Raw genomic sequence first — 25739 nt, 5'->3', positions numbered from 1 at the left:
GATTGTTTTGGCAGTTGCGCTTCTCACAGCGCATTCATTCCTGTGCCTGCTAGCATTTAGCTTTCCCACAGGACGGTCTACACTCTCCTGCAGGAGTGACCCGATTCATTTGTGCGATGTTTGGGTGAAAGTAGGCTCTTCACGCTGCAAACATGGCGCTTTCGATGGAAACGCAACTGCAGAGCATCTTTGAGGATGTTGTGGTAACTTGCAGAATTGATACTTGATGAGCTGATTTACAGATGGGCTAACACGAATTAGCATCTCGGATAGTGTTAGCACCTTTTATTGGTACTCGCTCGTATCACTTATCATAGTTTTACATATTAGTGGCCTTGATAAATCCTTGATCCCTGGCACCTAACTGTAATTACATGAATGAAACACTAAGGTCACAAACATCTTGAATTAGTCGAAATTTTAGACTTGAGCTCCTGAGCTCATTGTCTGAATCCAGCTCATAGTAAACATTGGATTACTATTACTGTTGTGCACCCACCGCGTGCCTCACAGTAAAATCATGCTGTCAAATCAAACCACGTTCATTCTAAGGCTATTCCTACCATAAATTTGTCTTTTTTCTCCTCCATTTCTCAGAAAACAGAGATGATAGAAGAGGCCTTTGCCGGGTAAGGTTGCTCCAAGTCAACATTTGCATCCGCTGGCAAAATGAAGGGCCAAGAAGGGCAGTTGTAATTGTCAGTGATGTTTTCAGGATGTTTATGGACACTCCGGAGGATGAGAGGACTAAACTGATCAGTTGTCTCGGAGCTTTCAGACACTATTGGGGAACACTTCCGCAGGTTTGTACACCCACACAGGAGAACACGTGCTTACGCATAAATCTGTAAATAATCTCATTTAACTTTTCCCAACTCCTTCAACGTCTCTATGCAGGAGTCTCATGAGCAGTGTGTGCAGTGGATTGTGCGCTTTATACACAGCCAGCACAGTCCCAAAAGGATCTCCTTCCTGTACGACTGTCTGGCGATGGCTGTGGAGACCAGCCTGCTGCCGCCCAGGTCCACACCTTTACTCATCATAAAAGCACACTTAGGTTTCAAATTGAGATGTTAGTTCAGTAGTTCACGATAATTCCATAACTGCTCATATTTGTGTTAACATTTGTGATTCACAAGCTGACACAGACTCATCATATGTTGGCCTGCTGATTTCTTACGTCTCTCATTGGTTCATTGGTCATCCTTCTGATGAATCTGTTCTCCTTGCAGGATGGTGTGTGCTGCTCTGATAAGCTCAGATAGTTTGGAGTGGGAAAGGACTCAGTTGTGGGCCTTAACTTTCAAACTGATCCGCAAAATCATCGGAGGGGTCGACTACAAGGTAACTTCAAAGCTCCATGTGTGAATCCAGGTTATTTTCTCCTTGTCTTTATCTGGCGTCCGGAATGGCGTGAATGCGCTGCCAGAGAAATATTTTCTGGAAACTGAAGACTTGAAGCATCACATGCGTTTTTAAACTGCATTTCAGGGTGTTCGCGATCTGCTGAAAGCTGTCCTGGATAAAATACAAACCATCCCTACCACCGTCAGCTCAGCTATAGTTCAGCAGCTTCTGGCAGCCATCGAGGTACCCATCTTTCTACCTTTCGCGCGTTTAATTGAATTATTTGTCATTTTGAATGCTCCTCTATAAGTGCACAGAATCGGCACGTTTTTCAGTTTGAATGTGTGCTTGTGCTCCAGGTGGTAGAATACATCCTGGACAGAAATGCTTGCCTCCTGCCGGCCTACTTTGCTGTCACTGAAATCAGAAAACTGTACCCAGAGGGACAACTCTCACATTGGGTAAGTGTGTGTGTTTCAGTGTTTGTGTGGATGCACGTGTGTGGAACTTTGGAACTGAGTGTCTTAACACTCATTCTCTCATTATGTCTTTTCTCTGGTCGTAGTCATCTGTCTTTCTGTCTCTCCCGTTTGTAGCTTTTAGGGAGTTTGATATCAGACTTTGTGGACAGCTTCAGACCAACAGCAAGAATCAACTCCATATGCGGTAAGTGACACATAAACACGCCAGAACATTTACAACATTTCAATTAAGCCAATCTAAAAGATCCATAAAATACCTGAGAGATATCTTTAAAGTATATTTGTAAGGGGTAAAAGGTGAGCCGTTTCCATTTTAGGGTCAACATCAAGTTTAAAGGCAGGCTACACTTCTATTTTCACTTACTGTTTCAAACAAAACTGTAACACTCAGGCTTGTTTTTCCCTGTTTGCTTGAGAATGAGGTGGGGCGGTGGCAGTGTTTAAACAAGTGGAGGAAGTAAAACGCAGGCGGCAGCCATGCCCACAACAAATCCATAAATGACCTGAGTAAAAGCATACTTACCAGAAGTTTCCTCGCGGTTATGGTCGAAGTCACAAAACAAACCGAGAGCAAAAGCCTACAGGGGAGGCAGCACAGGGGCAGTTCTTATGAGGAAGTCCCAGTTTGTCAATAGAGTCTCAGTAAATACTGTATGTGGCAGAGATGGAAGTGAGGTCTACGGTCCTCACACATGGGAATTGTCATTGATAAATGACATATGCATTTGTGTCGTGGAGTAAGAAGAAAGACGAGCTTCTTTTTTCTTCACTAATGTAACGGTTGAGTGTAAAGGGGCAGTTCTATCAAAGTATGGTTGGAATAATGCTCCAAAATGATGCCCATTTGTATTTTTCTTCCTCTACCTTTACACATTTCAATAAACATTTAAAGTACCAAGTAAGTTATTGAAATAACCAAACGACTCAAGTCTAAAAAGTCCAGGTAACAAACAGTATCAGGAAGCTGTTTTGAAATGACACTAATACCCTGTTACTCCTCTAAAAGTCCGTTTTAGGAGAACCCCTGCAGACTTTACGATGCCTCTTTAAAGCGAGTTTATCTCTGATCTTTTCACGGTGTGGTAACCGTAGTAATAAACCCACATTTTGTGCAGTGACTTGCCAAAAACACAGATTGTGAGGTCTCTTTAAAGATTTACGACGGCGTTGTAAATGGTTTATATGGAGGCCTTGTACTTCAGCGTAATGCCACTTCTCGCTTACGCCATGGTCTCATCCGTTATATCGAATGACACTTTCACTGTTCATGATCTCAGCAAGCAGGGTATTAGCATGTTCAACCATTTTATTTGGGGTTTTTTTCAGTGGAAGTTTTCCTCTTCACAAGTGATCGACATCAAACGTGCACAGACGCATTTTAATGTGCCGGAAAACCGCAGAGCTTTTTGTCAGCTCGCGTGTTTATTTTTTTTTTCCTCTTGTCGTTATTGAATCTAAGTCATATTCTTTTGCGCTTGTGTGTGCCTGCAGGACGATGTAGCCTGTTGCCGGTAGTGAATAACAGCGGGGCCATCTGTAACTCCTGGAAATTAGATCCCACAACTCTCCGCTTCCCCCTGAGGGGCATGCTGCCTTTTGACAAGGTGAAGTCTTTCTATAAACCGCAGATATGTGTACACCTCCCGCAGCAAACGCAACGGTGTAATAATTCTCCTGCTCTCGTGTGTAGGACCTATTTGAGCCACAGACGGGGCTTCTCCGCTATGTGCTGGAACAGCCGTACTCAAGAGAGATGGTGTGCAACATGTTAGGACTTAACAAACAGGTAAAACGGCTTATTTCTGTTCCGTTGCTTCCACCCCAGACCCCCCTCCTGGTCTCACCTGACCTGTCCATACCACTTATTTTTTTTCCTTTTTATCTCTTACACCTCCTCCTCCTCCTTTGTTCAGTTTTTCACCATCTTTCTGTTTGTCTCTCATCGTCGTGTCTATTGGTTCTTCTTAAAAAAAAAAAATACTTGTAAAAACTTGTTCTCCTCCTCTCTTTTTTTTTTCTTGTCATCCTTTCTTGTTCCTTCTCCCAAGACACCTGCCTTTCTCCATTGTTTCCCCTGTAATCCTTGTACCACAGCTGTAAAAAAGGCCATGTAATGCAACGCTGTGAGCTTGACCTATAATGCACTGATGTCAGTATTCCCTGTTGGGTTCATGCAGTTTCAGCTCAGCCCAGCTCACTCCAAACAGTTTTGTTCCCGACAAAAAGTGTTAATCGACGCTTTTCTTTTTTTTTCTTTAGATTTGAATCATTAACAAATAAGCCAGAATCTGCTTTGTATGTTTGAATTGGCTGAGTTGACGCTAACTGTGCTGAACAGACAGTGAACAGCCTACTGTAGCTCCTTAGTCACCACTTTCTCTCTCTCTGTCTCTCCTTTTTGCCCTCCCTCTCTGTTTCTTTCTCTCTCTTTCTTTGTTTCTTCCCCTTTTCTCTCTCTTTTGTCCTCTGGTTGTGTGTTGTGTTTGTTTGTCTCTCTGCCATGCACTCTCTAGACTCTGAACATTGTCCAGGTATGTCGTTGTTCCTCTTCCTGGTCACACGACCTGCCAACTAACCCGCCCGCTTGGACGATTAGATCTTTAGGCACGCTGACGTGCGAGAAATGAGAGCCTGGACAAAGAAACAAAAAGAAAGTGGAGCAAAAGAGAAATGCTACAGAGCTTGAGATGGACACAGCAGGGATACATAGAGACAGAAAGTAGACACAGACTGGTCTCTCGGCAGGTAGATAAATATGACCTGTGGATCGGTGGGTTTGCAGGCAGCTTCTGCAACATTAAGCATGGATGATTTGTCGAGTTAGACCGTGTCCAAGTAAACAGCGTTCCGTCACTTTAGTTGGCTTTGCGTGCTACGTTAGCTGTGCTTTTTATTCAGCTGAATCCAGTCCAAAGACACAAAATGACAGAATATTCACTGCATATGTCCATTGAATGAAATCGATTCAAATCAGCCAGTGAATCCTGATCGAGGAGCTTCGATCCTCGTAGATGGGGAGCAGTAAAGCTGCTCGGCTTATTTTCAGGGGGGTCCGAATAGCTCATTAGTGCTTACAGCTGAAATATGCTATTGAAACGGTTCTTAATTCATTTGGTCACGTACTGACCACACGCAGTGAGCTTTTTGGACTTGACTGATAATGTCAGCTGTGCTAACTCACACCGATCACTTTGCAGTTTCCTGTCCCGACTCGGACAGCTATACGCTCTCTAAGCCTCAGGAAAACGTGCGTTTATATCCAGCTGACGTTGAGCACATCTGACTTCAAACCCTGCTGTTGACATTTCAGGCGCTGCTGCACTGCATGTTTGGATGTAGTCTGGTGCTTGTCTGTTGTTAACAAGGTCCTCCAGTGTCAGACCTGCTGCTGCTGCTGCTGCTGCTGCTTTCTGTCGCGCTGATCTGGGCAAAACTTTGCTGTTTACTCTAAACAGTGGAATCTCTTCTGAAACTGGGCAGTGCTGTGCTTTACTTTCGCCTCTGTTAGCTCACAGCAGCCTTGCAGGCGACTGCGGCTGACTGCACACCCAGTCAGGCAGGATTTGAATACAACATTGAATACAGTACAATCGCTTGGCAACAGTAGCAGGAACACATTGAAATTTTAAGCAATATAACAGTTGAATTTACTCGTATGATCTTTCATTTTTAAGCAGACAAAAGGGGTCATTTTTCTTTTATTCAAGTCATTGTGAATTAGATTATATTATGTAGATTGAATTGAGTTAGTCTTTCTACTTTTAGGCTAAACTAACTTTTAATGGCTTTCTGCTGTCATCAGCAAACATCGTTCTGATAGAACTCAATGAACAACATTTGCTGGATTAATAAAAGCGTTTTTCTTTTCGTTGTTTTCTTCCAACTGCTCAGTTGTCCCTCTGAGGTGTTTTGCCCAGCTCGGGGAATGAGTGAGTCTGATTGGTTGGCTGTCTGGTTGAGTCTGACCCGTGATGAATGATGCGCATCGGTTCAAAGATGTGCAGTAAACAACAACATTTTTTGGTTTTTTTTATTGATTTGTTTGAGTTGTGCTTAAACGATTGCCAGCAAGCTCCCTCCTGACCTGCAGCCACGTCCTCAGCTGAAGATTGAAAGTTCCCCCTTTAAGATGAGGAGAACAGGACAGAGGATGGAGGCAGAGTAGGCCAAAGGGCTTTGGTGCATTTGCATAGTGTTTGATTATCGATCCTGCTTCCACATTTCTTTGGCTGATAGCTGAGGTGCTGAGTGTTGCCATCTGACGGTGCTCTCATTCTAGCATTTTCAAATTAGAAGTCAGAAATTGGCTGACAACTGCTGACAGACTGCATGCATATTATCTTGTGCCGATTGCTATTGGATGAGATTAAATAAGGTATATTTCTGCCAAATCAGGTTACAAATGGTTAGAACATTAAGAGATAATATATCAGAATATAGCCAAGCTATTGCTATGGTTTTATCGGTGACTTAACTAAGTTAATTTCGGCTGACTCTTTGTAGAAAGAAGATATGCCTGTGGAAACTCTTCTCTTTCTCTCCTTTTCTCTGTCCCTTTGTTGCCCCCTTTCTCTCTCTCTCTCTCTCTCTCTCTCTCTCTCTCTCTCTCTTTCTGTATGTGTGTGTGTGGGTGTGTGTTTGGGTGCAGCGGAAGGGAGTTTGTACCAAAGGCCAGTTCAACGGGGAAAAAAAAGTGTGAAAAAGGGCCGGTCAGCCTTACAGCTCCTCTTCTTTCTCCCAACACCACTTCCTTTCTTCCTGCCAGTCTGCATGCAGGAACGCGGTGCACCTCTCGGTTTGGTTTGCTGTCTGTGCCGTGCTTTCCGGTGATGTGCTGTACTTCTTTGTGCTGTGCGGTGGTGTGTTGTACTCTGCTGTTCAATCCCTTGCCCAGCCGTGTCCCAATTGCATGCAAACTTCTCCTTTAGGACTTCTGATTAGAAATATGCAGTGAAGAGTTCAGAGATTCTCCCTCCTTCTCTGTCACTGGTGTGTGAATCCCCACCCTGCGAACATATTGCAACTGTGGTGTTGACATATATATCCTTGAAGGTTTTGTTTTTTCAATCTTAAAGTCTTGAATCCTTGTGAAATTCAGCAACACACTCAATGCTTTAATAAAGTACTGTCAGAAGGCAGTTGGTATTACAGAGTGATTTATATGGACAAATAAGAATTAAGAATGTAGGTCAAATTGGGGGAAAAAGCCAATGTAAAATAAAGACGGAGAACTTAAACGGCAATTGAGTGAATAATCTCTTGCAAATAAGTACAAGAGTAAGATAAATATGAATAAGAGCACTGGTTCAACATTTCCTAAAGCTTTCACAAAGAGAAAAGCTGTGGAAAGGGATTTTCTGGGAGTAACAAAGTCAACAGAGCGCTAGTCTGTCGTAGGGCACGTTGTAAAATCCAAATTTGAACATCGACTGTTTGCACAGTGTTTGAAGAAAATCTGCTACAGATTGGGGCTTTAAAATGTAATTAATCTGCATATAGTTCATCGTCTCTCCTCCTTACCGCCAACCTCTCCTCTCCTCTCCTCTCTTAACCCCAATGCTCCCCCTTTCATCTTTTCACATTCTGTTTCTTCTTGTTCTTTAACTCCAAGGACAGTCTCTTATTCTGCATTTCCAAGCTAGTTCCTTAACCCCTAACCTTGCCGAACGCGCTTTTGGAAAAAAAAAAAACTTCACTCGACTCCAATTTAACCTCCTCTCCTTTTCACTTGCATCAGTTATTTTTCTGTTCCTCTTAACGAGGCCTCTTAAAATCTACGGTCATTTGTCAGGATGCTCTGACACGGATGATCAACCTCACGTATTCATATTTACTTCACACTCATGAGGACTTGCTTTCCCATGACATAAGCCGCTTTCACACATAAACGCCGCAGATGTTCGGATGAAAGTGCGGACGCTTTGATCTGGTCTTGTTGCACATCACAGCGGGAGACTTTTTTTGCTGGAGATGCGCTCTCCCAGCTGGAAATATGAGCGAGGGATTGGGTGTTCAGAGCGCCCAGGAGGCGGCACCTGATGCAGAATTTACCCTGTGGAAAATGCTGTGCTGAGAATAGCAGATGAGGCTCCTTATTGCATTGATATGAGCATTGCATGTGTCTTTCTGTGTCCAAAACAGCAGGGAACGAGAGAGCTGCATGTAGGAGAGCAGAATGGAAGGGACTCTCACTCGCACTCAGACACACGCTCAATCCCATAGGCACACATGTGCACACTTAACTCTCATTTAAAAAATAACAATGCCACTGGAAACATAGATAGAGGAAACTCTGGATTGGGGCTGCAGTAAGTTGAACCCAGATGACAGAGGCAGGAAGGAGATGCAGTCCTGCTGGCAAGGGATTGAAACATGTTTTAAAAGTCAGCATGTATCTGTGGCTGAAGCATGGAACAACAACCTTCTATCTGTTTTCTTTCTTCCTGTTTAACCTCCTCTGCTTTGTGCCCACCGTGTCCTTCATCCTTTAACAGTCTCTTCCTCTCCTCCCAGCAAAAGCAGCGTTGCCCGGTGCTGGAGGAGCAGCTGGTGGACCTGGTGGTGTACGCCATGGAGCGCTCGGAGACCGAGGAACATTTCGACGCTGACATCGGAGGAACGAGCCAGTTACTGTGGCAGCACCTCTCCTCCCAGCTCATCTTCTTTGTGTTGTTTCAGTTTGCGAGCTTCCCTCACATGGTGCTGTCATTACATCAAAAGGTAAGGGGGAAGGATACGGAGGAGGTGTCGAGGGTTGACGGTCATATAATAGATTACAGGTCACACTCATTAAAAACACTGAATCATTTAAAGGCACTTCATGGAATAGCGTTACTGTGTGTGTGTGTGATTGAAAATGTAAATGTATGCAGTTTCTGCATATATGTCAAATCCCAGGAAGTTATTGCAATGAAACACATGACAGCTTAGCCTTTCATGTCATTATCTATTCAAATGATTGTTTTGTCGTGAGTGAAAAACAATACTTTTCCTGTATTTGACAATTGAGCCTCATATAAGAAACAATACTAAAATCAAAAGTTGGAAAAGTCCATTCATTCAGCGATCGACTGTTTTGGACTACAAAGATGGCCGAGAGCGGAAACTCTGACAGCGAGAAGTGTTTAAAACCTTTATTTTAATAGACTTCTTGTACACAAAAATGTAGAGACCCGGGTCTTTACATCCGGGGAAAGTTTCGTGTTGTGTGGAGCCTCCGAGTGTTTTTAAAAGAACGAGCGTGACGCGACACTTGAGAGTGCCCTATAATGTCCCATTAAAAAGGCAATTGCACCCCAAAAATGTATATGCTTGATCTCACAAATGGCGCTTCCATCATAATTGTGCTTTTGAAAGGAATGTTTGACTGGCGTACATTCACAAAAAGGCCAAAGTTTAATTCTGGCGCTAGTTTTGCTTTCAGCATGTCCTCGTTGTTTTCAGTCCCTGGATTGGCAGACAGTGTACTGGCTTTAAAGAGTGTTTGAACAGGTGAAAGAAATGAAGTGGGATGTGAGTGTACAAATCATTAGATGTCTTAATGCAGTAATAACTGTGGGTAAAAATGTTGTGAAACAAAAGATTTGAAGGAAGACGTCGTGGAATTGCTTCTTTGTTTTTCTCCCTTTACCCTTTATCTCTCTCTTTAGCTTGCAGGGAGAGGTCTTATTAAAGGGAGAGACCACCTGATGTGGGTCCTGCTGCAGTTCATATCGGGGAGCATTCAGAAGAATGCCTTGGGTGACTTCTTGCCGGTCATGAAGCTTTTTGACCTGCTTTATCCAGAAAAAGAGGTACACACATGCCAAGAAGGGATTGCTGTGTAACAGTCAGTAGCCTTTTAGTTGGGTGAAATTAGTTCTGTTTTTTATTGTTTTTGCATCAGTTATTGTTGTATCTGATTGGTGACGGTGACTTCTCCATGTTTTCTATCAGTGCATTCCGGTTCCTGACATTAACAAGCCGCAGTCGACCCACTCCTTTGCCATGACCTGCATCTGGATCCACCTGAACCGCAAAGCTCAGAACGACAACTCCAAACTACAGATACCCATACCGCACTCTCTGAAACTTCACCATGAGTATGTGCCTTATACATGCTGAGCCACAGGGAATGCACGTAACTTAACATAAACGCCTGAAAACTGCGTTGAATCGGCAGCTATTGCTATTGCTGTCACTTTAGTTTGCGTAACACAGCAATTTCCCACTCCGCCTTCATCCCTTGTCTTGTTTAGATTTCTCCAGCAGTCACTGCGGAACAAGACCCTGGGCATGTCCGATTATAAGATCGCCCTGCTGTGCAACGCCTACAGCACCAACTCTGAGTGCTTCACTCTGCCAATGGGCGTCCTGGTTGAGACCATTTACGGAAATGGGTCAATGAGGATCAACCTGCCCGGAACAAGCTGTATGGCATCAGGATCAGTCACTCCTCTGCCCATGAACCTGCTGGATTCACTCACTGTGCATGCAAAGATGAGGTAGGATAAGAAGAGGACAGGCGGATGGAACAGAAACAAAAGAAGAGTCCGTATTAAAAATGCATTGAATTGCTGGTGTTTTCTTCTGTCCGTTTCCAGTCTGATCCACAGCATCGCAACTCGGGTGATCAAGTTGGCTCATGCCAAGTCCAGCATTGCCCTGGCCCCTGCTCTGGTGGAGACCTACAGCAGACTGTTGGTCTACATGGAGATCGAGTCACTGGGCATCAAAGGATTTATCAGTGAGTTGCTTTAATTTCACCTCATTTTTGGTGATTCGGTCTTATCGTTACTTTAAGTCCAGTAGCTGCTCATGACTGCTTTTTAATTGTTTCCAGTACAAACACACTCATAGACCTCACGTTTTTAGAAACACAGCAGCTCAAGAAGGAATCTCAGACAAAAAAAAAGGAGAGAAAAGCATATTTGACTAACTGCTTTCTTGATTACAGTTCCCTGAATATTCCCGAAACCAACCCCCAGAAAAGTGTAATCAATGCATATGTTATCAGTGGAATTAATTGGCTTACTCAATTTATTCCCATTTCAAAAGGCAGCAGGCTTTTCTCAGATGTGCTACCGAATCTGAAGATGATTAATTATTTGTGATTTAGTGCAGAATTTGCTGTTTGGTTTTCAGTCATCATTTCTCGCCCATTTGGTTGCATTCTGAGCAGTTTTATGTGTCTGTGGCTCGGCACAAAGCTGCTAAATAATGAAATGTCTTCTCAGGCCAGTTGTTGCCCAATGTGTTTAAATCCCACGCGTGGGGAATCCTTCACACCTTACTGGAGATGTTCAGCTACAGGATGCACCACATCCAGCCGCACTACAGAGTCCAGCTGCTGAGTCATCTGCACAGCCTGGCTGCCGTGCCACAGACCAACCAGAACCAGCTGCATCTGTGGTAATGTTGACACACGTTTGCATACATACATCTCAAAGGATTTCAAGAAAGACGAGCCCCAGAACAAGTTATCCCAGGTTTATTCACTGAAGCGTCTCAGGTGGATGTTTTGAAATGGCTCGTAAAAACGGATGTGATGAGGCTGTTAGATCAGTCTACAATGCACCTGTCTGCTTACTGCTAGTGCTGCTCAGAGCTGATAGTCTGTTCTTCAAGAAAGTCCTGCTTATCAGATATTTTGGTCCTCCCCAGCCTGTTAGATTGCCAGAAGTGATATTTTATCTGCTGCAGTAGTCTGCCATCATCCCATATTTGGTCCCAGTCCCAGAGCGGTCAATTGACTCGTTTCGGCAGATTTATCCTTATTTTACAAACACGTACATACGTGCACAAATGTTGTTGTAAAAACAAGCTTTCTGTCTCCTCCTTCAGTGTTGAGAGCACAGCTCTGCGGTTGATCACAGCTTTGGGGAGCTCAGAGGTGCAGCCTCAGTTCACCCGCTTCCTCAACGACCCAAAGACGGTTCTGTCGGCCGAGTCCGAGGAGCTGAACCGTGCCTTGATCCTTACGCTGGCCAGAGCCACACATGTTACAGGTACAACCCAGACTGGATTACTTTCTTTCTTTATTTGAATTAGTTTGTTCCCATCGATACTTATGTGTCCCCATTTCTCATGCTTTAAGTTCACCGGCTTCGCATCTGTGCAGATTTTTTCACAGGGTCTGACTCCATTCATGGCACATGGTGTAAAGACATCCTCCAGACTATCATGAACTTCACACCTCACAACTGGGCCTCCCACACACTGTCCTGCTTCCCTGCTCCGCTCCAGGTGCAAATACGATGGCTTGCATGCACAAAATTGACAAACGGGAGTTGGAATCCCTGAATTCTACGTATAAATAATGATTTTATAGTAATGTACTTGTGTAATCTTGTTGTAACTCTTTTGTTTCTCCCTTTTGATTCAGGCATTCTTCAAGCAGAACAACGTTCCTCAAGAGTCCCGCTTCAACCTGAAGAAGAACGTGGAAGAGGAGTACAGGAAGTGGAAGTCAATGGCCAATGAGAATGACATCATCACCCACTTCTCCATGCAGGGCTCTCCTCCTCTGTTCCTCTGTTTGCTGTGGAAGATGCTGTTGGAGACGGACCACATTAACCAGATAGGCTTCAGGTCTGTAACTGAATTAAGACTCTTCTGCTCTCACTGCACTTTTGACATTGACCCAATCGAATTCCTGTAGTTTTTATAGGCAAAGTACGTCTCTGTTAGCTGCTATAAATATATTGGCAACAAAATAAAAGCTCAAACTGCATTTTTGAAGCATATCATTTCATACTTCTTCAGGTTCCACTCAACAGACGCTTAAAATCACTTTGATGAAGCATGTTTAATGATGCAGTGATGACGAGGCATTTTAAATTCACAATAATTGGCCGAGGGGATTTGTTCTGGACAATAGCTAATTGATCCAGGGGGAGAATGCTGTCGTGTCATGAGGTGATTCACTAACTGACACTCTTATCTGTTCCTTAGGGTCTTGGAACGTATTGGAGCTCGTGCACTGGTGGCCCACGTCCGGACATTTGCAGACTTTCTCGTCTATGAATTCTCAACATCGGCTGGCGGACAGCAGCTCAACAAGTGCATTGAAATACTCAATGACATGGTCTGGAAATACAACATAGTCACATTGGACAGACTCATTTTGTGTCTGGTGAGAGCACAGAGAAATCTGGGATTATGTAGTGCAGCACAGCTGTAGTAAACGCCATACTTATTCACTATTTCCCTTGTAAAAGCAGGTGTCTGTACGTCTTATTGCTCTTCTTCTCCACTTCCAGGCAATGCGTAGCCATGAAGGAAATGAGGCTCAGGTTTGCTACTTCATAATCCAGCTCCTTCTGTTGAAGCCAAACGACTTCAGGAACCGAGTCAATGATTTTGTTAAGGACAACGCCCCCGAGCACTGGCTGCAGAGTGACTGGCACACCAAACACATGAACTACCACAAGGTACACATTGGGAGGGGGGGGTGGTTCAGAAGTGAAAATGTTGAATCACATCCATTCCTAAATTTCACTAAAAGATGAAGCAGGAAACGCTCAAACAAAAAGGATGTTACAGCGAGGGGTTTTGACATTTGAAATGAAAGATGTTTTTTTCCTCTTATCAGAAATACCCAGAGAAGTTGTACTTTGAGGGGCTTGCAGACCAAGTCAACCCTCCCATGCAGCTCCAGCCTCAATACCTGCCAATCTACTTCGGGAACGTATGTCTGCGCTTCTTGCCCGTCTTTGACATCGTCATCCATCGCTTTTTGGAGCTTCTCCCCGTCTCCAAGTCTCTGGAAACGCTTCTGGATCATCTGGGAGGACTGTACAAGTTCCATGGTGAGTAGGGCTACCGGCTGATTGAAGAGTGGTTTGATGTTTCCTAAAGAAAAACCCCTTACATCTCCACCACTGTATGTGTGCGCAGACCGCCCCGTGACCTACCTGTACAACACGCTTCACTACTACGAGCGACATCTGAGAGACAGAACCAGCCTGAAGAGGAAGCTGGTCCATGCCATCATGTCTTCACTGAAGGCAAGCAGAGAGCGCACACGCGTCTTCTTCTTCTTTAACGCTGGCTGCGGTTTTTGTGCTGATGTTTCCGTGGCATTTTACAGGAGAACCGTACTCCAGGATGGTGTCTGAGTGAAACCTATCTGAAGTGTGGCATGAACGCCAGAGAGGACAACGTGTGGATCCCAGATGACACCTACTACTGCAAGCTGATTGGGCGCCTTGTGGACAATATCCTTTATTAGTCTCCCTGTTACTTTACAGATCCATCACCATAACAACATTAGAGTGATCACAAGCAATAAAAAGACACAAGTCTTTGGGGCACCCGGATATTATGTCTGTGTTACTCCTGATGGTAAGAATCCCTTAATAGCTGTAAAGAGAGAAGGTAATTAATTGTCCATCTTAGTTCGTTTTTACTGCACTCAGAGGAGTTGTTGCAGTTGAAGAGTTATTGGGGGAAAAGGCAAATCTTGTTGAAGGGGCTCGTGTGCATGCAGTGCAGCTGCCTGTCGAACCTCGTTTCCTTCCACGTTGATCATTTCCCTCCTTAACTCTCTCTCCCACCCATGGCGGGAAAGTCACCCGGTCCCTTCCCCAACTGTGACTGGAGGTTCAACGAGTTCCCCAACCCTGCAGCTCACGCCCTGCACGTCACCTGTGTGGAGCTGATGGCTTTGGCCGTCCCAGGGAAAGATGTCGGCAACGCTTTGCTCAATGTTGTTTTACGGAGGTGTGTCATCTGTCTACCGTCATCTGAGTATAAGAATTATATGTGACTATATAGATTCATAATTTCCTTTCAACTTTTAGTCAACCTTTGGTCCCCAGAGAGAACATCACAGCTTGGATGAATGCCATTGGACTTGTGATCACCGCCCTTCCTGTAAGAAAATGCTTACAAATCCTCGCCCTGACACTAAATTTTACATTGAACTCGTTCACCGTGACCACTTTTACTCTCCTGCACCAGGAGCCCTACTGGATCGTCCTTCACGACCGCATCGTTTCTGTGATCAGTTCACCTGCGCTGACATCAGAGACCGAGTGGGCGGGTTATCCGTTTGCATTGCTGGACTTCACAGCCTGCCACCAAAGCTACAGCGAGATGAACTGTAGCTACGTGCTAGCGTTAGCGCATGCCGTCTGGCATCACTCCTCCATCGGACAGCTGTCTCTGATTCCCAAGTAAGGGTCTCTCTGTCTCATTCATCTATCTCTACGCTGCCCTTTTAGGAATCACCTGCCTTTTTCAACGTGTGTCTGTAGATTCCTGTCAGAGACTCTGAAGCCTATCGTCCAGACGGAGTTCCAGTTACTTTACGTGTATCACCTGGTGGGGCCGTTCCTGCAGCGCTTCCAGCAGGAGAGGACACGATGCATGCTGGAGGTGCGTTCACACGTGTGACCCCAGATCATTAGCTGTCTCAGCAACATTTGTTATGTCTTTGTGACCCCGTGACGCATTTCGTTTAATATTCTGAAGAATGTGTGCGTTTGTGTTTTAGATTGGCGTGGCTTTCTATGAGATGCTGCAGGCCGTCGACCAACGCTGCCAACATCTAAGCTACATGGACCCAATCTGTGATTTCCTGTATCATATTAAATACATGTACACTGGCGACAGCGTGAAGGACCAGGTGAGCTTGTGCTCGATGCAGACCGTTTGCATTCATGAAAGCTAATTTAAACTGAAATGAAGTGAGAGGTCAAACTGAGGCTTGTGTCTTAGCTGCTGTTGCATTGCACAAAATAGACCTCATAGTCTTGCTATTACATAAGAGTTGCAAAGGCACTTTAGGAGTCAATGAAACTGACCTTTCAAATTTCAGCGGACCAAAGCTTGTTAATTATAAATTCTGTTAATCTGCGACCTGCTGAGTCTTGGCTCGCATTAGCTGCAATACTGGGAGGTAGAGTCTTCTAAGCAATCACAAGGTGATTTGTTCCAGACATTTGCTGTGAATCATGATGGATTATATCGGTCTAGAAATGATGGCATATAAAAATGTAATCGCTTTGCAAATAAATGTCACTTCTCTAAATGAGCTATGCACCCATGTGTTGCATCTGGTCGCTGTTGGTAACTGACTGTGACTTATGGTGCTCTTTTGAAACAGGATTAGCACAGAAAATATGTGCTGCAATCAAAACCAAAGGAGGCCCAATAAAATATCCAGTATACTGTGTATATAATGTGATTTATTTTTTTTATTCTGTGCACTTGCTGCTCCTTCTTATGGGCTGTTTCAGCGCTTCTAGTTTGGTGTGGTTAAACTACACCAACCAGTGTGGAGACTGAAAAGAGATGGAACTGTAGTTCATTTAGGGTTCGCATCACGTTGCATAAAAAGAATGCTGATAAACCCGTAGCTTTTATTCTGTTTACTGCTGTGGAGAATCTACTGAAGAGATCAGTTTAACCCAGAAAAAGAACCATGTGGGCTTCATTCTAATTTCTGTCTTTTCTCACCTTTCTGTGCAGGTGGAGAAAATCATCATGACTTTGCGTCCGGCCATGAAGCTGCGTCTGCGTTTCATCACCCACGGCAGCATGATCGAAACGTCATCCTCAGCCGCCGCCGCCACCTCCGCCTCCTCCGCCTCTTCCTCGTCGGGCACCCCTCAGCCTCCTCCCCCGTCACTCTCCTCCTCAAACGCGGGCGCCTCTCCCTCCTCCTCCTCACAGCACACCCCCATGTAGACGCCAACGGACGCACACGCAGGAAACTGTCACAACGGTGGACTCAAACCCACAGAATCGCAGCAACAATGGAAGTTTAGTAACTTCTCTCACGTCTTTATAGAGAACTTTTGCAGAGTGATTTGTTGAAGTTGTTGCAAAATTTCCAACAAAAAAAAAAAAAGAAAGAAAGAGGATTGTATGTCTAGAATACTCAGAATGAATTGGTTCGGCAGACTTCTGAGGCGCCGATGATTTTCTTATCTTGTAAGTGACGATTCTCAAGCAGAACTTTAGAGAATGAACAGAACAGGCGAAATGTCTGATGATGAGTCGCTCTCAGGAGGGTCACACGACGAAAGGAACCTGCTGTGATCGAAGGCTCTTCACGTTGTTTTTTTTTCTTTTTGTACACTTTTTTTTAATATTGTACATTATTATTCCTTTTAATAAAAAGCAATAAAAAACAAAAAAATCAATAAATAAAAAAAACTTTTTACCACAAATGAGCTGGGTGGGTTTATTTGGTGCTGGGATGAACCACAGGTTTCCATCTGACCTTTAAGTTGTGCCAAATGAGCATTTCTGAAGCATTTCTTAATTCTAATCTAAGATCTTTATTTCATGGGGTTTTTTCCTCACTTGTCTTTTCAGATCGTGAGAGTACTGCACTAACTCACCGTTGAGCAAAGTGTGTTTTAAAACGTGTTAGCCTTCGTCACCAGTAGGGGGAGTACAGGCTTTATCACATGCGCCGCACTCCTGACGCATTTGACTGTTATTATGGGTGCGTAGTGAGGGTCAGACAGCGGTTTCTCTGCCAAATTATGATGAAAGAGAAACCTGTTAACCTGTTGCTTTGAGTCTGGAACATCAGGTACTCTGACTGACTTTGGCTTTTTGCCATTTCACAAATGGCAATGAAAGTAATGGTGAGTTGACCATTTAATTCAAAATCCTTGGCCAGTATTCATTGGCTCAGTAAACCCAGTCATAATCAAAGTGGTCTTTTCATCTTGCCAAAATGATGATATGCAATCTCATTCTGTCAATTAGAATTCGACCTATAGAAACTCTGATTTTTGTCACTTCAGCAGCTGCCTGTGTAGCGTCTGTGCGAATGAAACTTGTCCTGTGACCAGATCACCTTAGAGATCCACGCTGGTGGACGGTTTCTGCTGAGTTTGACCTCCGACCCTTTCTCAGACACGTGGTTTGGTGTAGTCTAAAATCCGAACCCGTTACTGCTTTCAGGCTGTTTACGTCTTTGATGCTTTTCCTCTCACACAGTGCTGTCTCCTCTGTCATTGTGGTTAGAAATAAGAGAAGTCGGCAGTAAAACTTTACTGGATAATTCGGCTCATGCGTAGATTGTGCGCACCCTCCTGACCTGTCATGCGAGCCAATCCGCACCACCCGACCAGCAAATCCCCATGAACCTAATCAACGCCTTCACCCTAGCTCCAGTTCCCCTTCTCCTCTCCTCTTTTCTTGTCTTTCCTTTATAAGCTAACGGTATTAATGCAGCCACAGCATGGACAGACACCTCCAGCATCCTCAGCGTGAGTGTGTTTGAGACAGAGAGACAGATGGGAGAAGGTGGAAGTGGAAAATAAAAATAAAAAGAACATATGAACGATTGTTTCCAACTTACAGAATGCTGCTTTTTTACCTTTTAAAATACTAAACCCACAATTATTTCTGTGAAGTTTAACTGAGGCGAGTCCACTCTCTCTCATCCAACTGTTTGAGGAAGGTAGCCGTCTCCGTGGGCGTTCTTTTCTTGCCACTGTCACCCGGTGCTTATTACAAGAGAATTGTTGTGTTTCTGTCTGTGGAATGTACTCTAATAATGATAACATTAGTGGGGAGGTTAGGGTAGGAACTGATGCTATATGAATAGAAATTGCATTCAATTAGTACTGAAGAAATTTACCTTGATGACATCAGCTAAAACACTCATAAAGACTTGCAGTTATGGACAAAGTCTTTTAGTGTGTTGCCCAGAATAAAAGCTGTGACATAAGTTAATCATTAGCTGTTTGGACGATGCTGATTGTGATGGTTCATAATTTCAATGATCACTTTTCACTTCTCTCTAACTACTCCATCTCTTTTCAGTTACCTTAAATGTCTTATTATTGTACATCGTCAAATTCTTTAGTCCTTTAAACTGTTGTTTAGTCTCCCTTTGATTTACACCCCTAACCAACTTTGATAAGTTGACATCAGCTCTTACTGAAATACATGACACAGGCTTGGGTCAAAATATCTGTTGACTTAAAGCACGGCGGCCCTTCTTCCATCCCTACTGAAACAGCTCTTCTGGATTAGGCTGTTTGGAGAAGAATGACCACCTACTCTCCCTCCACTCTGGCAGCAGCTTCTCTTCACCATGGCAACAGCGAGGCTAGCTGCCAGGAAAGGGAGACAGAAAGTGTCTTGTCTCTGACACAACTATATCAGATTGAACCAAAGTCTAACCGTGAACATGAAAGAGCTTCAAGACTTAATTCACAAAAAGCACATAATGAACTTTGTCACATTGTTTCTCCTTCAGTCTGAGCTGCCTGAGTCTGAGTCTTTTTTCTGGACCTTGAGGATTTCTGCACATGGAGGTGAGCGGAAACTTCTGACTTTGTGAGAACGAGCTGAACTTCACACACACTGACAGCTTCAGGTGTGCAGCTCGGTTTAGGAGGACGCTCTTCTTAAACTCGGCTGGGTCGAACCTCTGGAGTGAGTTCAGGTGACGGCTGTGCTGCTGGAGCTTCCTGGGACGGGTTGACGCCCGCTGTCAGGAGCTCCACGGAAACTGAAACTGAAAACGGGTCATGGATACTTTTGATAGGAATTTCTTTACAAGATGTGACGTCCACAGAGTCTGCAGAGCCGTGACATAAAGTGAAAAACTAGTTATGAACATTTTCGACACTGTCACCTAATATCTGAATGCAGCTTCTGTTACCTTTAGCTAATGATGACTAACTAAAAAGACTCTCTCTTTGTCGCTTTTCCTCCCGTCAGCTGTCCTCATGTGGCTTGGAGCTGTTCATCGTCATGGAAACCTTGGATGTACAACATTAAAGTTGGGTCTAGGTCGTCCATACTGTTTCTCCTTTGAACCCGCTCTTGTGTCTCATCTCAGTGACGATAGCCTCAATAAAACAGAAAAGTCCTGGAAAAACCTCTGATAATAATCAAACAAACGTTGATTTCTGTATATTTAAATAAAAGATGATTGTAGATCACCTTCTAATTAAGTCAAAAATCAGGGACACGGGTAGTAATGAAGGGAGTGCTTACTGTTACTTCTCCTTCACGATTTAATTACTCAACCTGTTAGGATCTGTTGGCTTTCTGGGTTTTTTTTCTCTTGGTCTTCCTCCTGCTCCTGGCTTCCACAGGTGTGGCTCCTGGAGTGGCTGATTGCTGATGCAACTCACCTGTGACGGTCTGATTGCCTCCTGCTCTTAGGTCCAGGTCTGTTCTCCAGTTGGTGCCAGTTCATCTGCTCACATGTGTTATAGTTTGGCTGAACTGCTTCGTGGCCCATGTTGCATGTGGCCCCAGGTGTGAGGGCCAGAAGCAGAGGGATCAGAGTCCTCTGCAAAGCATTTCCTGGAGATCCCAGAGGCCAAACGGAGAGATCCTCTCTGCTGCACAGTAATCTGGAAACTCCTGGTGCTGTGCTGAAAAAGTCTTTCTGAAGATCAGGGGTCTGATGTGTGGAGGAATCCGAGGGCCTGGTGGGTCCTCTTCCTCAGAGAACATGCATTCATATGTAGGGTAGACTGTGGGAATGCCGACCAAATAATTGACCACAACAAAAGGAACCATCTCTCTATCCACATCATCTGAGAAGATGCACATAGTGACCGTTAACTTCATCTCCATCTATGCCCCAGATCAGCTCAGACTCCATCAGCTGCAGGACGCTCTGTGATAGAGTCAACTTAAGTGAGTTTTTATAAAATTTTTATTGTGAAACTTGATTTGTCAGAAGTGTATGTTTTTGTAGATTGAGGGTATAAATATGGCATCCTTCTACAACATCAGCATAAAAAGACCTAATGAATCTTATGGTTCATAGCTGAAACTCCAAACTTTTAAAGTCATGACAATCTACATATTGACAACCTTTTGAAGTTGACAATTTACTCGCATCTTTTGGGTTAAAACTCTTTTGAACAGTGTAAATTATACATGTGAAATAAAGGTTCCAAGCCACCAGGGCTGATTGTTAGGACTCTTCATTGAACCCATGCAACGTTGATTTGCTTCACCTGATTATAGGACTATAGAAAAACCTGACAATCCATAAATGACATTCAAGTTAACATTCTCCCATTTATTGCATATGTATTAAACTTAAGCTTTGATTGATCCTGACGTTGTCTGTGGACAATGACTATGTACCACAAAACTAAAACATAAACTGTTAAATGGTGCATCTTCAGCTCCAGCAGAGGGCGGTGTAATATCTATTTGACCCAAATATGTACCCTGGTAACCTCTCAGTTCAATAAACCGACGTTTGACGGCTCCTTTTAGCACTCGTTAAAATCAGGGAGACTCCAGGACACTCACTGCCGTTCACCATTTTCATTTACATCTTCAAAGGTCATACGTCGGTGTGACGCCTGGGACGTTTACCTGGGAGGCTCTTTAGTCTCTATCACGCTGAGCCCTTTAGATTACTTCATCTGCTCACATGTGTTATAGTTTGGCTGAACTGCTTCGTGGCCCATGTTGCATGTGGCCCCAGGTGTGAGGGCCAAAAGCAGAGGGATCAGAGTCCTCTGCAAAGCATTTCCTGGAGATTCCAGAGGCCAAACGGAGAGATCCTCTCTGCTGCACAGTAATCTGGAAACTCCTGGTGCTGTGCTGAAAAAGTCTTTCTGAAGATCAGGGGTCTGATGTGTGGAGGAATCCGAGGGCCTGGTGGGTCCTCTTCATCAACATCTTCCTCAGAGAACACATATTGATATGTAGGGTAGACTGTGGGAATGCCGACCAAATAACTGACCACAACAAAAGGAACCATCTCTCTATCCACATCATCTGAGAAGATGCGCATAGTGACCGTTAACTTCATCTCCATCTATGCCCCAGATCAGCTCAGACTCCATCAGCTGCAGGACGCTCTGTGATAGAGTCAACTTAAGTGAGTTTTTATAAAATTTTTATTGTGAAACTTGATTTGTCAGAAGTGTATGTTTTTGTAGATTGAGGGTATAAATATGGCATCCTTCTACAACATCAGCATAAAAAGACCTAATGAATCTTATGGTTCATAGCTGAAACTCCAAACTTTTAAAGTCATGACAATCTACATATTGACAACCTTTTGAAGTTGACAATTTACTCGCATCTTTTGGGTTAAAACTCTTTTGAACAGTGTAAATTATACATGTGAAATAAAGGTTCCAAGCCACCAGGGCTGATTGTTAGGACTCTTCATTGAACCCATGCAACGTTGATTTGCTTCACCTGATTATAGGACTATAGAAAAACCTGACAATCCATAAATGACATTCAAGTTAACATTCTCCCATTTATTGCATATGTATTAAACTTAAGCTTTGATTGATCCTGACGTTGTCTGTGGACAATGACTATGTACCACAAAACTAAAACATAAACTGTTAAATGGTGCATCTTCAGCTCCAGCAGAGGGCGGTGTAATATCTATTTGACCCAAATATGTACCCTGGTAACCTCTCAGTTCAATAAACCGACGTTTGACGGCTCCTTTTAGCACTCGTTAAAATCAGGGAGACTCCAGGACACTCACTGCCGTTCAAAGGTCATACGTCGGTGTGACGCCTGGGACGTTTACCTGGGAGGCTCTTTAGTCTCTATCACGCTGAGCCCTTTAGTCTCCCATTGAAGAGCATCCTTATTCCCAACCGTATTTAAGATCTGGTAAAACTCTTTTCTTCATATAGAAGAAAACAGTATGGTCTGAGGATGAATTCATTATTCTTGTTGTCTCACTCGGATTACATTATATAGACAGGTTGTCAGCTGTGATTTAATTACATTAACTTTTACATAAGGTCTTTCTTAATTACATTGGAGACCCGAGTCTCTCTTGTGACTTTCATGATGATGATGCAAGTCAATCTATTTCATCCTCTTTCTCCATGTGGAGTGATATTGATTTTTGCAGACATACAGTTTGTCATAAAGTTTCATGTATACCAGGTCAGCCATGGCCTAATCAGATCGCACCTAATGTCATGCACTCTGCCGGTTTATTCCCAGTCTTTGCACTGCGCGTACATGCTTGAGTCATCGCACAATCCCTCCATAAGACTGAGATGTAGGTCAGGGTATGGCACTGTTGGGCCTGTGGCTCACCCATTAAACTCTGGTCCCAAATGCAATGTGGCAACATGCAGGCCTGCGGGATGCGGCTGCTCGTAGAATTTGAAATCGCAGCACGGTTGAGTAAAGCTGTTATACATACATGTCTATGATTCAGCTCCGCTATGATTGTGTGGGAAGCCCTTGTTTAAATTTAGCATGGTAGTCCGTATGGGATTATGAGCTGAAGATGGACTGGTGCACAGCATTCATGTGTCATCCGGTATCGATTCTTGGTCCACCATTTACTCCCTCTTCTTTCTATCCATTCTTGCCAGACTCTAGCTTTAGATTGTTCAAGCCTTAGCGAAAACAAAGGGAACCAGTTTTTTCCCCCCCCCCTCCCCTTCTTTGGAATCCAGTTCAGCCTCGTCTACAAAAACCTTCATCTTGAGAGCAGTCCTGTTATTCTTCTCGGCATGCATAAACTCTGTCCCTCAGGCAAACTGCACCGGTGGGTTGAAGCTGGAGATGCGTTCACGTACATCATTTCTTAACCAAATGCCCAGCGATAAACAATTGACTTTCCTATTTCAGGCCAGTTTAAAGAACCTTTACAAGACAAATTTTTGCCATTTTGAATGTTCTTGGACAATTTGACTTTCGCACACCAGTCGTTTTTCAGTCTTCACCAAAATTAGTACAGAGATGTTTGACATCTCTTTCACACAAACCGGGAGTCAGTAGCCAGGGCATAGCGGTTGTTGCTTAATGGGTTTTTAGAAAGAAAACAAGATCGTCTGGCTTATTCATGTAAATCTTTAGACTTCCAGATGATATTTAAGAAAGCAGTCAACACACCATTGTCAATCTGTACGTTTGTCTTCGTACTGCCCATCTCCCCTGATGGCTCCATAGTATACAGGCTATGCATTCATCTATTGCGGTTTTTTTTTCTCTTTAGCAGAGTCCTTTGCCCCAAATGCACGGAGATGAGGCTTCTGTTACTTTCTGTCCATTCAGTATTTTTAATTATTTTTTTTATTCCAGGACTGACACCACTAAATAAAACTGATTTGAATTTCACATTTAAACTGTGCCTCCTCTTTGCTATCGTTTCCATTGTCCCATATATAAATATATATATTGCTTATAATGCAAAAAAAAACCGTCCAATTAGCGGAGTATTCGGATCCTTTCACGGCTTACAATGAATGTGTGTTTGTGTGTAGTTCCACAATGACTGAGATTTATAAATGAACGGCACCATCTCCCGGCTTTATAAGTCTAGTGAAAATGTGTATTCTCATTTCTGCATTTGAGCTTTAACCTGCAGAGTTTTATGCAGCTGGTCCCTGGAGGATTGATTCTCCACTTCTTCCAGCTCTCACATTCATCATCATTATCTCTGCATATTTACTGGAATAGTTGACCAATTGCAAATGAAGAAGTGGCATTTTCCTTAAAAAGGGAAAATACTAAAATACAGTAAGGTTTAAAGGCTGTTTATCTTGCATTTACTGTCTGACACTCAAAACTAAAGTATGTAGTAAAAGAAAATCATCTTGTTCTTCTCAGATTTTAAGAGGTGTGTATATAATGAACAACCCATTACATTATGTCATTTACTTTACAAAAATGAGCCAAAACAAGAGGCACTGAGTGGAAAACTAACACACCCTATGATTCAATCCATAGCCTTTAGAACCACCTTTAGCACAAATAACTTGAAATAATTTTTTTTTTTGTGTGTGTGTCAAGTTGTCTCTTGCGTAATTGTTAAGGAATTTTGGCTCACTCATCACAACTTTGTTTCAGTTCATTGAGGTTTGCAGCATTCATTTTTGCACACCTCTTAAGGTCCCCGCACAGCATTTGGTCAAGTTGCGGACTTGGCTTTAGCTGGACCATCACAACACCTTGATTCTTTTCTTTTTCAGCCGTTCTGCTATAGATTTGCTGCTGTTTGGGATCATTGTCCTTTTGGTGACCCAGTTTCAGCCAAGCTTTAGCTGTCAGACAGATGGCCTCACATTTGACTCGAGAATACTTTGGTGTTCAGAGGAGTTCATGGATTTAATGATGAGACTGGGATGTATAACTCCAGCTATTGATTGACCTATTTTATTAATCTCTCTTTATCCATTTGACAAAGATGCATTTGCCTTTTAAGCCACCCACGGTTCATCCACTTTCCCAAAAACCCTGTATTTGCTCTTGTCTCGGTCGTGGCCCCTTGCAGCTAAAACTCCACTTTCACCTGATTGGCAGGCTTTATGCTAGCCTTTACTTGTAAACACCATCGACTTCTCTTGTCAAGTTCTGAAAGCAGCTGTAAGGGTTTACAACTTGCATAAATATGCATTTTTTTTTTTTTTTTGTCTGAATGGAATTGACACAAGATTTGACATTTTCCCCGATAATTACAGCAAGATGTCTGTTTGGACTTCACAACGGAAATAACAATCCAATACCAAGCTTTATACAAACACTGTTGTTTATGTACCCCTCTTATTAGTTTAAATGATAAAGTCCTAACTGAATTCTAAAATCTTGTCCTCAGCAAGTTGAATGCTGGAATACATTAAATATTCTAGTAAGTTAAATGTGGTTGGATGGGCTTTGAAGAAGGAGAGCATTGATAATGAAATGTTCAGAGCAGCTGCTTTTTTTTTTTTGGCTTGCAGGTGTTGCCTTTACATTTGATACTTTTCCCATGTTTATTATGATCGTGAGACATTGTCATACATGAAATAAGATGAGGAAAAATTGTCCTGTTTAGTAGGATATGAGAACGTTCCCCTTTCTTCTCGTGTGCCACTGCTATCTGCTGAAAAGCTACAGGTACTTTGAACTAGCGCTTTCATGCCTCATTAAAGATTTCCTTGTTCAAAGGGACTGCACCTCTTTTTCTCCCCACAGCACCCGAAGTAGAGGCATAAAAAG

The 25739-nt window shown here is 43.4% G+C and overlaps 2 protein-coding genes across 4 annotated transcripts in view; both read left to right on the top strand.

The window, feature by feature from the left end:
* The window catches only part of coq8aa (coenzyme Q8A, genome duplicate a), a 294959-nt gene that overhangs the window by 78824 nt on the left and 190396 nt on the right, over positions 1 to 25739 (top strand). The gene's annotated exons all lie outside the window — the stretch shown is intronic.
* Positions 33 to 16888, top strand: med23 (mediator complex subunit 23). 3 transcript variants are annotated; one of them, XM_072362145.1, is made up of 31 exons: positions 33 to 203; positions 598 to 629; positions 716 to 803; positions 898 to 1022; positions 1233 to 1344; positions 1492 to 1590; positions 1707 to 1808; positions 1944 to 2013; positions 3321 to 3433; positions 3520 to 3615; positions 4343 to 4360; positions 8343 to 8549; positions 9479 to 9622; positions 9765 to 9910; positions 10067 to 10312; positions 10412 to 10554; positions 11045 to 11219; positions 11652 to 11815; positions 11929 to 12053; positions 12193 to 12398; positions 12762 to 12942; positions 13070 to 13240; positions 13402 to 13618; positions 13707 to 13816; positions 13900 to 14026; positions 14366 to 14531; positions 14630 to 14684; positions 14772 to 14986; positions 15068 to 15188; positions 15307 to 15438; positions 16284 to 16888. In XM_072362145.1, exons 1-31 carry the CDS (start codon positions 153 to 155, stop codon positions 16500 to 16502), a joined length of 4176 nt encoding a protein of 1391 aa, XP_072218246.1. In that variant the 5' UTR covers positions 33 to 152; the 3' UTR covers positions 16503 to 16888. The 3 variants fall into 3 exon arrangements, with proteins under 3 accessions (XP_072218246.1, XP_072218244.1, XP_072218245.1); XM_072362143.1 differs by having other exon boundaries at positions 14612 to 14684; XM_072362144.1 differs by lacking the exon at positions 4343 to 4360 and having other exon boundaries at positions 14612 to 14684.

The sequence above is a fragment of the Leuresthes tenuis genome, unplaced genomic scaffold (assembly GCF_036924035.1).
Source record: "Leuresthes tenuis unplaced genomic scaffold, fLeuTen1.0.hap1 SCAF_13, whole genome shotgun sequence".
In the NCBI taxonomy this organism is placed as follows: Eukaryota; Metazoa; Chordata; class Actinopteri; order Atheriniformes; family Atherinopsidae; genus Leuresthes; species Leuresthes tenuis.
Note: the sequence above shows the minus strand (reverse complement) of the source record. Positions and strands in the feature narration are given on the sequence as shown.

What these genes read in the sequence shown, in the direction of transcription:
- med23 (XM_072362143.1), top strand. Translation starts at nt 153, where the DNA reads ATGGCGCTTTCGATGGAAACGCAACTGCAGAGCATCTTTGAGGATGTT. An exon ending in GCATCTTTGAGGATGTTGTG is followed by an intron (nt 204 to 597) that starts GTAACTTGCAGA and finishes TCCATTTCTCAG; the next exon opens with AAAACAGAGATGATAGAAGA. An exon ending in AACACATGAACTACCACAAG is followed by an intron (nt 13,241 to 13,401) that starts GTACACATTGGG and finishes TCCTCTTATCAG; the next exon opens with AAATACCCAGAGAAGTTGTA.